At 43.5% G+C, this 14,073-nt stretch overlaps 1 protein-coding gene across 1 annotated transcript in view; it reads left to right on the top strand.

Annotated features, from left to right (window-relative positions):
* The window catches only part of RYR3 (ryanodine receptor 3), a 378,467-nt gene that overhangs the window by 353,374 nt on the left and 11,020 nt on the right, over nucleotides 1-14,073 (top strand). Inside the window, exons 90-97 of the mRNA XM_068538049.1 lie at nucleotides 588-646; nucleotides 1,846-2,017; nucleotides 3,094-3,180; nucleotides 4,795-4,995; nucleotides 8,112-8,242; nucleotides 12,710-12,752; nucleotides 13,236-13,363; nucleotides 13,783-13,843. Coding sequence (XP_068394150.1) covers nucleotides 588-646; nucleotides 1,846-2,017; nucleotides 3,094-3,180; nucleotides 4,795-4,995; nucleotides 8,112-8,242; nucleotides 12,710-12,752; nucleotides 13,236-13,363; nucleotides 13,783-13,843 — 882 coding nt within the window. The remainder of the gene's footprint in view (nucleotides 1-587; nucleotides 647-1,845; nucleotides 2,018-3,093; nucleotides 3,181-4,794; nucleotides 4,996-8,111; nucleotides 8,243-12,709; nucleotides 12,753-13,235; nucleotides 13,364-13,782; nucleotides 13,844-14,073) is intronic.

Raw genomic sequence — 14,073 nt, 5'->3', positions numbered from 1 at the left:
ACGGCATGTGCCAAGGTCCTGGTGCAGGGAAGGATTTGGAATGTCCCAGGAACGGAATGAAGGTCTGCATGTTTGTGCTGGAAATGAGTCAAGTGATGCAAGGTGAAAATGGAGAGAAAGGCCATGATCATGTAGGCCTTATAGGCTTTGGTGTAGGGAGCTTGAATTTTATTCTTAAGTGCAATGGTCATCCATCAGAGGGATTGGGGTGATGGAAGAGAATTGAAGATACTGTCCGATGGAAGCAGGTTCTGGATTGGACCTGTGTTCCATCTCTCCCTGACCCCGTGAAGCAGTAGGACCACTGCCATGGGGCCCTGACAACGTCCTAGCAAAAGTTTTTTCTTTGGGTTGAATGATAACAGGGCGGTTATGTTTTCAAGCTTGAAATCTTTGTCTTGTCACTCTAGAGCAGCTTAATATATAGCAGGACACCTGTGTTCTGTGATCCTGAGAAAAGCAGAAGCGTAAAGAGAGAAAAGCCACTGGGACTTGTGACCATGGAGAGTAAAGTGGCCAGGGATATGGCTCATCACCATGACCTCGTTTATCTGAGGCAAGTTTGACTGATTGTTATTTTTGTCTAGGCAGCAGAGACGAAAGCAGCTCATGAAGCAGAAGGAAAAGTGGAGTCTGAGAAGGCAGAGTAAGTTCTTGGTAGCATGGACTGCTCTGATTGCTGTGCTTGATAGTTCTTGCTCTTAACTACTATTTTGTTGTTACGGTAAATAGAAAGCTTGATTTCTATTAATATAAGAAACAGATATTGTGCAAGCCCTGGATACATTTCTTTTTTTTCGTTTTTATGGCTGAGTAATATTCCATTGTATATATATGTGTGTGTGTGTGTGTGTGTGTGTGTGTGTCTGTGTGTCTGTGTGTGTGTATCCTTTATCCATGCAGCTACTGATGGGACACTTCAGTTGCTTCCGTATCCTGGCTACTGTAAATAATGCTGCTGTGAACACTGGGGTGCATGTATCTTTTGGAATTACTGTTTTCATTTCCTTTGGATGTATACCCAGGAGTGAAATTGCTGGATCATATAGTAGATCTATTTTTAGTTTTTTGAGGACCCTCCATACTGTTTTCCACGGTGGCTGCACCGATTTACATTCCCACCAACAGTGCACAAGGGTTTCCTTTTCTCCACATCCTGGCCAGGACTTGTTATTTGTTGTCTTTTTGATGATAGCCATTCTGGCAGGCGTGAGGTTTTGTGGTTTTGATTTGCATTTCCCTGATGATTAGTGACGGTGAGCATCTTTTCACGTGTGGATACATTTCTTTTTACCCCAGCTATACAATAAACACAATCTAATAATTTTGTTCACTTTAGACTCCAAATAGTAGATCAGAGTTTCACCATCTGACCGAGCAAATTATCAAACACTCACACTTAGCAACTTCATATAATGTTGATGATGGTGATATCTAGTAATTACTGAATAACTATTACATACCAGGCCTTTTGCTAAGCTCTTTTATACAATATCTCATTTAATTCCTACGACAAACTTAGGAGAATAGGTACTATTGGTAATGCCCATGAAAGCCTAGAAAATAAAGGACAGCATTTCTGAAGGGGAAAAAGGTTGGTAAGGCAAAGTTCAGAAGAACTTGTATGTAACTGATGTACGCCTGTGACTGTGACTCATCAAAGCAGGCACCGCTCCTCAATACAAAGTTGACATCCAAGCACTATGGGTAATAAAGACCTGAGGTTCCCACCCTCAAGGAATAATACATCTCCCACCCCTCTCAGCCAAGATTTCTCTTTAGCTTCCCTGCCAGGGCCAGGCCTCCCTCTCCCCTCCATGATGAGTGGGCTTCTCGTTCCTGCAGCATGGAAGATGGGGAGAAAGAGAACACAGCCAAAGAAGAAGAGCAGGCCGAGGCCGGGTGGGCAGACGTGACCAAAAGGAAGAAGCGATGGTGTGGCCAGAAAATTGAGAAGCCTGAAGCCTTCATGGCCAGTTTCTTTAAAGGGCTGGAAATCTATCAGACCAAGTTGCTGGTGAGTGCTCCGGCCCTGGCCCCGCTCGGGTGCAGGCGCTGGCCCAGGCAGACCTCAGAGAAGTGGCCACTGACTTTGTTTCACATTTGGTTAGTCGTTCTTCCTCGTCTTTCTCATTCCTCTTCCTTCCCTCTTCTCGATTATCTGTCTGTCCCTTCTGTGTTGGAGGGAAAGGAAAAGGGAAAAGGCAAGTGCTCCAGCTCCTCTGCCCCGCCCTCTCTCTAGGAGAGCTGCTCCTTTATGTGTGCTAGGTGGTGACTTGGCCCATCCTGGTCCAAAACTTCAGAAGTAGTGCGATCATTCAGATGCAGAAAGAACATTCCTGTGTTGTGTTCGGCTCCCACAGGAGTCCTCAAAAGCTCTGTTACTCCACACACCCTCAGCCCTCAGCCCAGCTTGTAATATCCTTTCTCTGGCAAATTGCCCACTGCGGCACAGTTGCTGAAGGCCAGGACTACACCTCCCAGCACCATTGGGGGAGCCCCCTCCACGGAGAGGGTGAGAGCTTCCCCAAGCAGCTACCATTCCGGTCCTCAAGTGTCGATTTTTCCAGGGAAGATGGCAGTGGGTATGGGAATGGTTCCCCCTAAAAGGGGAGAGGCAGAAGCGCTGGGTCTGTGACTTACAAAGAGACAGAGACTCTCAGCCTCAGTCTGGCTGCAGCCAGGGTGGGAGCTTCAGGGGTCTTTGGTGGGCCTAGATCACTCATAATTTCCAAACTGACTGCTTACTTGCTGTGTGGAGGGTACACACACATGCGCGTGGACACGCGCACATGTACCTTCACAACAGCATGAGTCCTGTGCTGGCGGCGTGTTTAGGCATTTGTTTCCCTGAGGTTTAAACCAGAGCAGGGTTCCCTTGAGCATCATTCTAACCAATTTTTTTAAAAATCATCATTTTTGGTTCCCCCCAATAAGTCAAAAGAAGGCCAGGCTAGTCCTAGATGAGTGGTTACCAAAGAGTAGGACTAGTCCTGTGTAAACTTCTAATCAGAGAAGATCATCGGTGTGAAAGAGGGAAGGTCCTTCTCCCTGCCAAAGCTCTTCTACTTCTGCCTGTCCTTTTCTTTTCAGCACTACCTGGCCAGGAATTTCTACAACCTGAGGTTCCTTGCTCTGTTTGTAGCCTTCGCTATCAACTTCATCCTGCTCTTTTACAAGGTGATGCTTCATTCAGGGGGTATTTGGTGAATAGATTATATACTTTTTAAAAAGTAATAGAGGTTATGCTCTTAATTCAAGCAAAAACTCTAATATCTAAGGAAATTTCTAAGACACTGGCTTCTAAAAAAAGGACATTGTCTTTAGCAATGGGGAGAATGGAGAGACTGGTGGTAAGGGAAGCCAGTTAGGGCACCATTTCAATCATTCAGGCTTGTTTGAGTTATTACTTAATTCTTCAGACATTTGTTGGGTGTCTACAATGGGCTAGACCCTATATTAGGAGCTGTAAGGTATTTCAAACTGAATAATAAATACAGTTCTTTCCCTGGGGAATAAGGTAACAAAGACCATGATAGTTGGCCCATATGTTAGAACTATTATGAAGGAAGAATTAATAGGAGTTGGTTTCTGGATGTGGAAGACAGGGACTCATCAAGACAAATGAAGATTTTGAATGTTGGTAAGTGGGTCTTGTACACTGTAGATGCATAATGAATGTTAGTAGAATGAATTAATGAATGCTGTAGGTCCTGGATTCTTTTTTTGACATAGTCTTTAACTGGCTATTCTGTCTCTTGCCTCTCTCCCTTCCTATTGAAAACCACAAATCTAATTTTTATAAAACATGCTCTTATCCACATCAATATTGCACTTGGTAAACTAATGGCTTACTGTTGCCCATAGCAGAAAAATGGAAGTCTATAGAGGGGTGTGGCGAAGCCTAGCTTTAAGCACATGGAGAGGTTGAGGTGACTCAGCCATGCATGTGGAGACAGCCAGCAGGCAGCTGGACATGCACGGTAACAGCCTCAAAGGCGCAGCTTTGGGAGTCACTGTGTAAGGATGGCAGTGAAGCCACGGGTGTTAATGGCACCTAAGAAAGAAGGGAAATGTCTGCACTTGTGCATATGCGAGTTTGTCCTAGCCTCCTCCCAGGCTGTAGCATTTTTTTTTTTAATTTATTTGTTTTATTTATTTTTGTCTGCGTTGGGTCTTCCTTGCTGCGTGCGGGCTTTCCCTAGTTGCGGCGAGCGGGGGCTACTCTTCATTGTGGTGCGCGGGCTTCTCATTGCTGTGGCTTCTCTTGCTGCAGAGCACGGGCTCTAAGTGCACGGGCTTCAGTAGTTGTGGCATGCGGGCTCAATAGTTGTGGCTCACGGGCTCTAGAGTGCAGGCTCAGTAGTTATGGCACATGGGCTTAGTTGCTCTGCAGCGTGTTGGATCTTCCCGGACTAGGGCTCAAACCCGTGTCCCCTGCCTTGGCAGGTGGGTTCTTAACCACTGCGCCACTGGGGAAGCCCCAGGCCATAGCATTTTAAAGATTATCTCCTGCAGCTGAAGGATTGTAGAACATGTAGTAAAACTCTTCTAACTTTTAAATTTTTGGCTTGTTTTCAAGAGAGAGGTTTTGTCTCTTAAAACTTTTGTTTGCAATTATGAGAGATGCTGGAGATTCCCAGGAACAAGGTACCTAAAAACCTCATGCCCTCATCGAGAAATATGGAATCACTACTATTTGCATAGCAAATGCCAGCGGTATAAAATACGTGGGGAGAGCCCAGTGGCGGAGGTCTTTCCGGTGTTTCTAAGAGAGTGTGTGTTTTGGGCCAGGTCACCGAAGAACCTTTAGAAGAAGAGACAGAAGACGTTGCAAACCTGTGGAATTCCTTTAATGATGAGGAAGAGGAAGAAGCAGTGGTGTTCTTTGTCCTGCAGGAGAGCACTGGTTACATGGCGCCAACATTGCGAGCCCTGGCCATTATCCACACCATCATTTCTTTAGTCTGCGTGGTGGGCTATTACTGCCTGAAGGTAAGTTGCCAGCCACTCTGAATCTAATCTGACTCCTTGGGGAAGAAGCATCATTTTTGAACCCAGACAGCCCTTTGTTCTCTAAGACTTTACTAATAGCCTAAGGCTGGTGAGGCCGCAGCCTGGGCACCACCCAGGAGCAGGTTAAAACTGCAGACTCTTGCCCCCTACCCAAGCCTTTTAAATCAGAATCTGCAGTGAACATGACCCTCAGGTGATCTGTATTCACACTCTGGTTTGAGAAGCCTTGGTCCAGGAGTCTCACTTCAGCCACCCCTTGTTACATTGCATAGAATCAAAATCATCGGGCTAAGTCACGCATGGAGCTGGTAATGAGGGGCTCTTCTCACCTTTGAATTTATGTTGAAATTTTTATAAAAATGCTTTTCACCTTTCAGAAATTATTAGGTTTTAGCTGTTTGAGATGAGTTACTGTTTCCGTTGTCCTATTACTGCATTAACAAATCCCCCACCAGAATTCAATGGCTTAAAATGATAACCATTTCGTCTCTGATTCTGTGTCTGCCTGGGCGCATTAGAGCAGTTCCTCTGCTCCCTGTGGAAGTGGCCACCTCAGCAACCAGCTGGGAGCTCAGATGGGCTACACTGTCCAAGATGGCCCATGCACGTTGGCAAGGGAACAGCTGGAAGGCTGGGCTCAGTTGGGGTAGCTGGGCCTCTCTCCCCCTCCTTGTAGACTCAGGGCATCTCCCTTTCCATGTGGTCTCTTCACATGCTCTGTCCAGCTGGGTAGCCGGACTTCTTGCACATGATGGCTTGGGTGTCCAAAAAGAGCACAGATGGAAGCTGCTAGCCCTTCTTAAGGCTTAGGCCCAGGACTGGCAAGGTGCCATTTCTACCACATTCTGTTGATTCAAGCAAGTCACAGGGCCAGCCAAGATTCACTGTTGCACAGAGGGTGAAGGGGGCTACACAAGGGCATGAATAACAGGAGACATGGTTCTCTGGGACCATCTTCAGACACTGCTATAGCTAGGTCAATCTTCAGTCATTCTGTTTTAGGTGTTCCAAGTCCAGTTCTGTTTCTACTGCACCACAACTGTTTTTTCTCATTACATTTTTTCTTACTTCTCTTAAGTAGGAAGTTTCCTTGGCCCTACACCAAGCCACCTTTTCCCTGAGAAGAGTCCAGGAAATCTTTTTCCTATCCTTGTGGCTCTCACTTCCCCCAGTGTACTGCAGTAGCACTTAGCAAGTCCAGCTGCTCTGCTGGGGAGACCATGTGTCCTAAACTGCTCTGAGGCCTCCACTGTAACGATGAAAGAATGGATTCTGGAGCCTGGCCTCCGGGGTTGGACCCACAGCTCTGCCACTTAACCTCGCCATTCCTCTGTTTCTTCATCTGCGAAAAAAATGACTATGATAATAATAACACCAACCGCTAAAGTTGCTAAAGGGAGGATTAAGTGAATTAACATGTGTAAAATACTCAGAGCCAGACGTAGTAAACACTAGAGCATGTTTGCTACTATTCCTTAGTTCACCATCTAGAGCTCAGCTTGTCAGCTAGGGTACAGGTAACCTAGAGAAAACAAAAAGAAACACTATCTAGGGAATAAAAATGTGGAAGTTGTACTTACAAGGGAATACAAATTCATAAAAGATTGACGGAGAATGCTTCAAATCGCAGTGATCAGTACTGATCTAAAACTTGATATTATTATTGTAATTCAGAGTCACCTCGACACACAGCAGACACTAGTCAGGGTGGCTTTCCCTGCTTCCCCTCCCACATGATCCATGAACCAACACCAGGCACTGATTCTGCAGTGTGCAATGTCCATTAGTAGCCTTTGCCACCTTCCTGTCATGATTCTTTTATTTCCTCAGTGTTGTTGCCTTGTTTAAAATAAAGGGTAAGCAGGAACTATATTCAATATCCTGTGATAAACCATAATGGAAAAGAATATGAAAAAGAAGGTATATATATGTATAACTGAGTCACTTTGCTATATACCAGAAACTAACACAACATTATAAATCAACTATACTTCAGTAAAATAAATTTTAAAAATAAAAAATAAATAATTAAGGGAGGAAGAAAAAGGGTAAGCAGTAACTCTTTACGAACAATTATCTAAATTTTGCCTTTTTTGTCTTGGAAATAAAGGAGCAGCGTGGGTTGGATGGATATCATGAGATTTGCGAAAAGTTATTAGAAGAAACAGTTTGGAGACCAAGGTCTCAGGGATGTTGCCAAGTACCCAGTAGCTTCCCGGGTGGATGAGAAGCCCTAGCTCTGTCTGAGTTAAGCTTTTCTGGCTAGTGGAGCTCTGGCTCTTCTGCCTTCTCATTTCCTGGGATTCCAGTCGTATCCTCTGAGCTTGCTCATTCTGTCCCTTATCTGAAGTGTGTGTGTCTGGCGATGGTTGGAGCAAGTGGATTATTTTCCCAGCATTTTCTGTGTATGTACTGCTTCTGTGATAGGTCTTTATAACCACGCCACCATGTGTAGGCTAGAAGCAGTCATAACTATAAGAGAATGGGAAGCGATGGTAGGGAACAAATAAGTGTGCCTGGCAGGAGCTCTTCTCGGAAGGAATGTCAGGAAGAAAACTTCAATAGCAAAAGACTATGCACAGAGCCCAGTGAATCCTCTCGTTGTAACCATTAAGCCATATTTCATTAATCAGAATTCAAAGACATGAGATGAATATGACCCTAGCCATTGAAGGAGGTTGGAACTTTTCATTGTTATTTCTGCAGCTGTCCAATATATTCTAGAATAGTTTATTATGCTTTCTAAGTCTTGGTTTACCCCCAGCCTAAGTGTTTTAGGAGACCTAAGTCATTCGGCCCTGTGATTCATCTAAATGTGGTCTTCTCACCAGGACGGGTCAAGAAGTCCAGTTTGTAATACTATCAGCTGTTTAAAGGATGACCCAAATCATATCAGCTTTGGAGAGGGAGGTGTCTGAGCCAGAGGACTGAGAAGTGATTTCTTTGGCTTTGGACCCACAACTAGGCACCCTAAGAATCCCACTACAAAGAGTTTGCTGCCCTGAAGTCGGAAGGCCAATTTGTGAGCTACGCATGGGAGAGGATGCTTTCGTTAGAAAGCCTTCTCTGAGTAACCAGTGTCTTCCCATTCCTAGGTTCCTTTGGTGGTATTCAAAAGAGAAAAAGAAATTGCCAGGAAGCTGGAGTTTGATGGCCTGTATATCACTGAACAGCCTTCTGAAGATGACATCAAGGGGCAATGGGATCGCTTGGTAATCAACACGCCGTAAGTTTCCCCCCACCCCAAAAAGAAAACGGAGTTTCTATTGTAAATAGGATAATACCTTCTTCAGCAGCCCTGGAGACTGATTAATATAAGCCTTCCTTTGGTTTCTGGGACTTGTTTTCTCCCCTGCCTTTTCACAAAGTAACCTATTGTGCCTCCAACAGTTATATGTATCCCTATGCATTTCATGGGGGACAGAGGATATTATCAGAAAGTTCTGAGCATATTTAATTAAGACCAGATGGTCCAGCACAATACTACTTAATCTAGTTTTCCATGTTCAAGTCATACAGTGTTTCCCTGGCCCGGGGTTTCAGTGATCAAACTGATCAGCTTCTCCAGAGTCCCCAGATGGCACAGCAGCCCTGTGACAGCACCATCTCTGAAGTCTTCTCCCTAAACAAGTAGCCTTGTTGGTACTAGAACTCCTCCCAATATAATTTGATAGGCAGTTCCATGGGCAGTTAAAATAGGCCAGTCTGAGTGGGGATGTTAGGACCCGTGGGGTGAAGCCTGCCTTCTTGGTAGGCACGTGTACAATTGCTAACGTGGTGGAGACAAGCATTGATTCTAGAGGCAAAGAGGTAGAATACTGAGTCAGCTTTATAACTTAGACACCCGTGACCTAGGGCAAGAGAATCAGGTTTGATAAACCTCAGTTTCCTCTTCATTAATAGAGGGATGAGAATACCACCGCCTACAGTCCTGGGAGGACTCATGAATGGATTGTCACGTGCTTGGTACAGTGCCTGGCACGTGGCTGTTCGTTATTCCCTTCCCCTGTTAAAGAAAAATGGCCATCAGCAATAAGTCAGACAGATACCATATGATATCACTTATATGTGGAATCTAAAAAATACAACATAGAGAATATAACAAAAAAGAAGCAGACTCACTGATATAGAGAACAAACCAGTGGTTACCAGCGGGGAGAGGGAAGGGAGAAGGGGCGATATAGGGACGGGGAGTAAGAGGTATAAACGATTAGGTATAAAATAAGCTACAAGGATATACTGTACAACACAGGGATTATAGCCAAATGATTAAGATTGTAAATTTTAAGTTATGTATATTTTACCACAATAAAAATTTAGAAAAAAAAATGACCACCATTAGCAAAGGTGATGCTCTAACGCCAGTGATTCACAATAGGGAAATGAGAGTTGCAAGATAAATTAATGTGATGAAAGAAAAGTCAAGAAATAGGGCTGAATATGTAAACAAAGATGACTGTTGAAACTCTTGGCTGTGCCAATAAAATATGCACATCTAGAAACAGCAACCCTGACCCCTGGAGGAAGAAAATGCCATTTATTCAAAGATGGTTAGGCAAATCGAGAGAGGCAGCTCTACACAGGCACCGCTGAGCTTTTTTTAATAGTCCCTAGAAAGGGAAGACTCCTCTCTTAGGGGAAAAAAGGTGTGAGCAGGCAAATCAAAAGCTTGCTTCGGCCTGCAGGTCACTGCCAATCTCCTCACTTAAGGAAAACTAAGGGAAACTACTAAGACTTATTTCTGACCCTTTGTTATTATAGTATAGAAATTTTGAATATTAAATAATCTCATTCCTTGGTAAGCTTTCTGTAATTATCAGTAACGCTTGTGTCTGTGGCACGTTATAGCCTAAAAGTCCCAGTAAAAACGCAGTTCAGTTTCTAGAAATTTATCCTAAGGAGATACTGAGACAAGAACACCAAACTGTTTTAACAAGGACAGTTGCTGACATTTATTTGAAGTGGCTGAAATGCCCATGAATAGGGAAACGCATGTATAAGTAAAACAACTGTTTTAAAACATTTAGATCAATGAACTTTATTTCTTCACGATAATGGCATCATTGTACATGTAGTGCTTTGTAACCTGCTTTTTTTTTGAGTTAACTATATGTCATGGAGAGCTTTCTTTTTAATTTTATTTTTGTATTGTTAAATACACATATAGAAGAAAATATAAAAATGTGTAAGTATATTTTAAAGTACAGTAATAAAATGAACTACAAAGCTTTAAAACTGGAACATCGCTGAAGACTTTGAGGTTCCAGACGTTATCCTCTCTGGCCCCTATCCTCCCCAGGCCCCAGCTAACCACCCTCCTGACTTTAGTGCTCTCCATTCTTTTGCCTTAGTTTATAGTGTTACCACTTAGGTATGTGTCCCTAGATACATGGTTTCATCTTAACTAGTTTTGAGCTTTATATACATGGAGTTATACCATATGCATTGTACTGTCATTTGAATCTTTTGTTCAGCACCCTCTTCAAGAACTCATCTGTTGAATATGTTGATATGTGTGGCCCGAGCTGGTCATTTTCAAAACTGTAGCATTTTCCATTAGGAGTATATTATTGTGCATTTATCCATTTTCCTGACAGTGGCTATTTCAACTGTTTCCACACTAGTGTCTGTTAGAAACAAACAGTGCTGTAAGGACTATTTTTATACCTGGTGCACAAGTAAAAGAGTTTCTCTGGAGTAGGTAGCAGGAGACGAATTTGCTGAATAGGATATGCAAATGTTTGTCCCCATTTACATTAAACCAGCACCCTGTGAGAATTCCTGCTTCTCTGCCTCCTTGTCAGCACTTGTTATCCTCAGATAACTTTGCTCATCTGGTAGGCGTGTAATAGCATCGCATTGTGCATTCTGCTGGTTTCTAAGAGGTTGAGCAGCTTATGTTGTTTTTCTTGACCATTCACATATAGATCTGTCACTTATTTATGCATTTCCCTGCTGAAGGTTCTTGGCCTACCCCACACTTAAAGGAATATTACCAAGTGGAATTATGTCTTCTACCTTGAAGGAGCTTACATACCTGGTCAGGAGACAAGAATATACAGATCAAAGTAAGATTACATCTGTGAAAGGGTCTTGACCGGAGCCTTTAGTCACTGGCCCTTCAGGATCACTTGTGGAATTTTCCACTTATGCCAAAATGTGGCCAACCCTGAGTTGTATCTTACAGACCATTTTTTCTAAAAGATTTAAGAGAAAGGTGATACCAGTGTGGACAGAGGAAGACTGGCTTGTTTTTATTTGTTTTGTTTATTTTGGATTCTAAATACCATACATGAAAAAAAAAAATCAAGTAGCAGAAAAATGGACAAAGAAGGAAGTCAAAATAATTACTTCCATCCCCCATAGATAAAATCTATTAGCAGTTTGCTTTGTTTTTAAGTGGCATTTGGATGTTTAAGACCAAGACTGCTGGGGACTTCCCTGGCAGTCCAGTGGTTATGACTTCGCCTTCCAGTACAGGGGGTGTGTGTTCGATCCCTGGTCGGGGGAACTAAGATCCCACATGCCTCGCGGCCAAAAAAGCAAAACAGAAGCGATATTGTAACAAATTCAATACAGCTTTAAAAACGGTCCACATCCCAAAAGAATCTTAAAAAAAAAAAAAAAAAGACCAAGACTGCTTTAAAGATCCAAAAAAATTTTTTTGTTTTGTTTAAAGATTGCCACCCTGTTGTAAGAGAGGTGCCAATTGCTCAGGGTTATTCTTCTGAGAGGCCCACGAACAGAGGGAGGCCCCCCCCCTTCCTCATCACCAACTTGGGTGGCCTCTATAGCATAGGGGACTGTTGTGTTCCAGAGCTAACAAGAACGATTTACAAATGAAGGAAAACAGAAGTAAGAATGTTTGCACCAAGGGCCAGAGGTTCCTTGGCTGCAAACTAGACTCCCAAGGAACCTCTCAGGAAGGACTGATCATTCTGGAGGGGAGCAAAATATTTTAAATGGTTTCTACCAACATACCTGAAAGTAACAGTTATTTCTCGACTTTAACAATAAGAAGGTATTTGCAGTGGAGCTGGTACTAGCTACTTGCCAGAAGAAAGCTGTTCCCTCTGTGGGGTTAAGGTTGGGATGGCATAGGAACTACCTCCAAAGGAGAGAGGGATCTCATTCCCGGGGTAAAGCGCACCCACCCCACAGGAGTTAGTTATGCAGGAATGGAGAACAGAGTAGAAGAGCACTCCATTAAGAAAACCCCCATGTAAATTAACTAACAGTGATTTCCAGACTGGAAACTTCATAGTTAGGGACCTTGTCTACACCTCCCACCACCGTGTCCCCAGCACCTACCCCAGTTACTGCCATAAGGTGGGCACTCAGTGAAGGAAGGTTGAATGCATGTGTTTCCTGCAGGGTTTGGTTTCTAGTTACACTGAGCTCAAGACACATATCCCTGCCTCTAGCTAGTCTGTCATCACAATTCCTGGCTCTTAACCATAATTTTGAAGTAGAAAATGCAAAGGAGCTTTCCAGGTGTTTCAGAACTCACCACAAAGCAGTGAAACCAGAAATCAGACCTGCGGTGACTCTGAACTTCAATCAGGTCTTGAATTCTTCAATGAGCAGGACAAAACCCCAAAAGATCACAGGTCCAGACACTCAAACTGCAAAGTTTCTTGATGTGCTTGCCTTGATGTTGTTAAGAATCTCCCTGTTTCATTTTCTTCTTCAGATCTTTTCCTAATAACTACTGGGACAAGTTTGTAAAGAGAAAGGTATGCCTTGTTGGGGGGCGGGGCAGGGGGAGTAAATTCCATGACCTCCAAAGAAACGTAGATTGTTTTTTTTTTAAGTTCTCCATATACGAACATGAATAAATGTAATGGTGCTTTTATGATGCTATCTCGAGAAGAGTAAGTCACAGAAGGGGTTTTATATGGACGTATGTAGGTTTGGGGCTTAGTTCCTATACTCATCTGCCTTAATCAGCTTAACAAAATCACTGTTTTCTACATACTAGGTTTTTTCTCTCCTCCTAAATGATAGCTAGAAAAGCAGTTTTCACTTGTCTTTATCACTTCTCTTTTCTCTGGAGGTTATTTTTTTTCTCTTTATTTTCCTTTTGCATTTTGACTCATGTCTTTATCAACCCCTTGGAAGAGCCCAGAGCGTAACACAGCTCTGACGGCACTGGGGCTGCAGAAAACATTGGTGGTGACGCACGGCCCAAGCTCACCCTCTCATCCTCTCTGCTTTAGGTGATCAACAAGTATGGAGATCTCTACGGAGCAGAACGCATTGCTGAACTCCTGGGGTTGGACAAAAATGCCCTCGACTTTAGCCCCGTAGAAGAGACCAAAGCAGAGGCAGCCTCCCTGGTGTCATGGTACAGAGCTTAGGAGTTAAATCCCGAAGTCTGGCTGACTAGACCCTTTATCTTTCCAGTTCTCTTCCCTGTGCTACAGGGAAAACTCACAATCATGTCTTCGCTGTCTTAGACTCTGGTCTCGCCTAAGTGTTTCTTCTAGGTTCTAAAATATGGGGGGGAGAGCAATGCTTTAAAAAAATTCTAAAGACTTATCAGCCTTTATGCCTGATAGAGCTGAAAGAGAAAGACTAATTAAAATTTCAGGGTGTGTGATTCAGCCATTCTCATTCTCATGGTGAACACATACAACTTGATAAAGCTCAGGGCTGTATTTAGGTTATTAAACCCGAGAGAGAAAAAAATTCATTTTTCCCCTTATTAAACACTTAACTAAATCTTGACATTTTTAAGTTTTGAAATGATTTGTTCCCCTTTAGGCTAAGTTCCATCGACATGAAGTACCATATCTGGAAGCTGGGAGTTGTGTTTACTGACAATGTAAGTATGGCATCTGGGAAAGCAAAATTCTGTGCCCCAAGTCCAGGGATGTCATTAGATGCCACAGAGAAACAAGCTATGGAGGCGGCTCAGGAAGATGCAGGGAGTGCTTGTCAAAGACAGAGGGCCCTAGGGTGCTGGGGGGACACTCCTCTCTTGTGCAGTAGTATAAGGCAGATGGGGCTTGACTTGGGCAATTCTTGAGCCAGCTCAAAGCACCTCAGCCCCCC

Source organism: Eschrichtius robustus, chromosome 1 (genome assembly GCF_028021215.1).
Source record: "Eschrichtius robustus isolate mEscRob2 chromosome 1, mEscRob2.pri, whole genome shotgun sequence".
Classification (NCBI taxonomy): domain Eukaryota; kingdom Metazoa; phylum Chordata; class Mammalia; order Artiodactyla; family Eschrichtiidae; genus Eschrichtius; species Eschrichtius robustus.
This window is presented reverse-complemented; position numbering and strand designations above follow the sequence as displayed.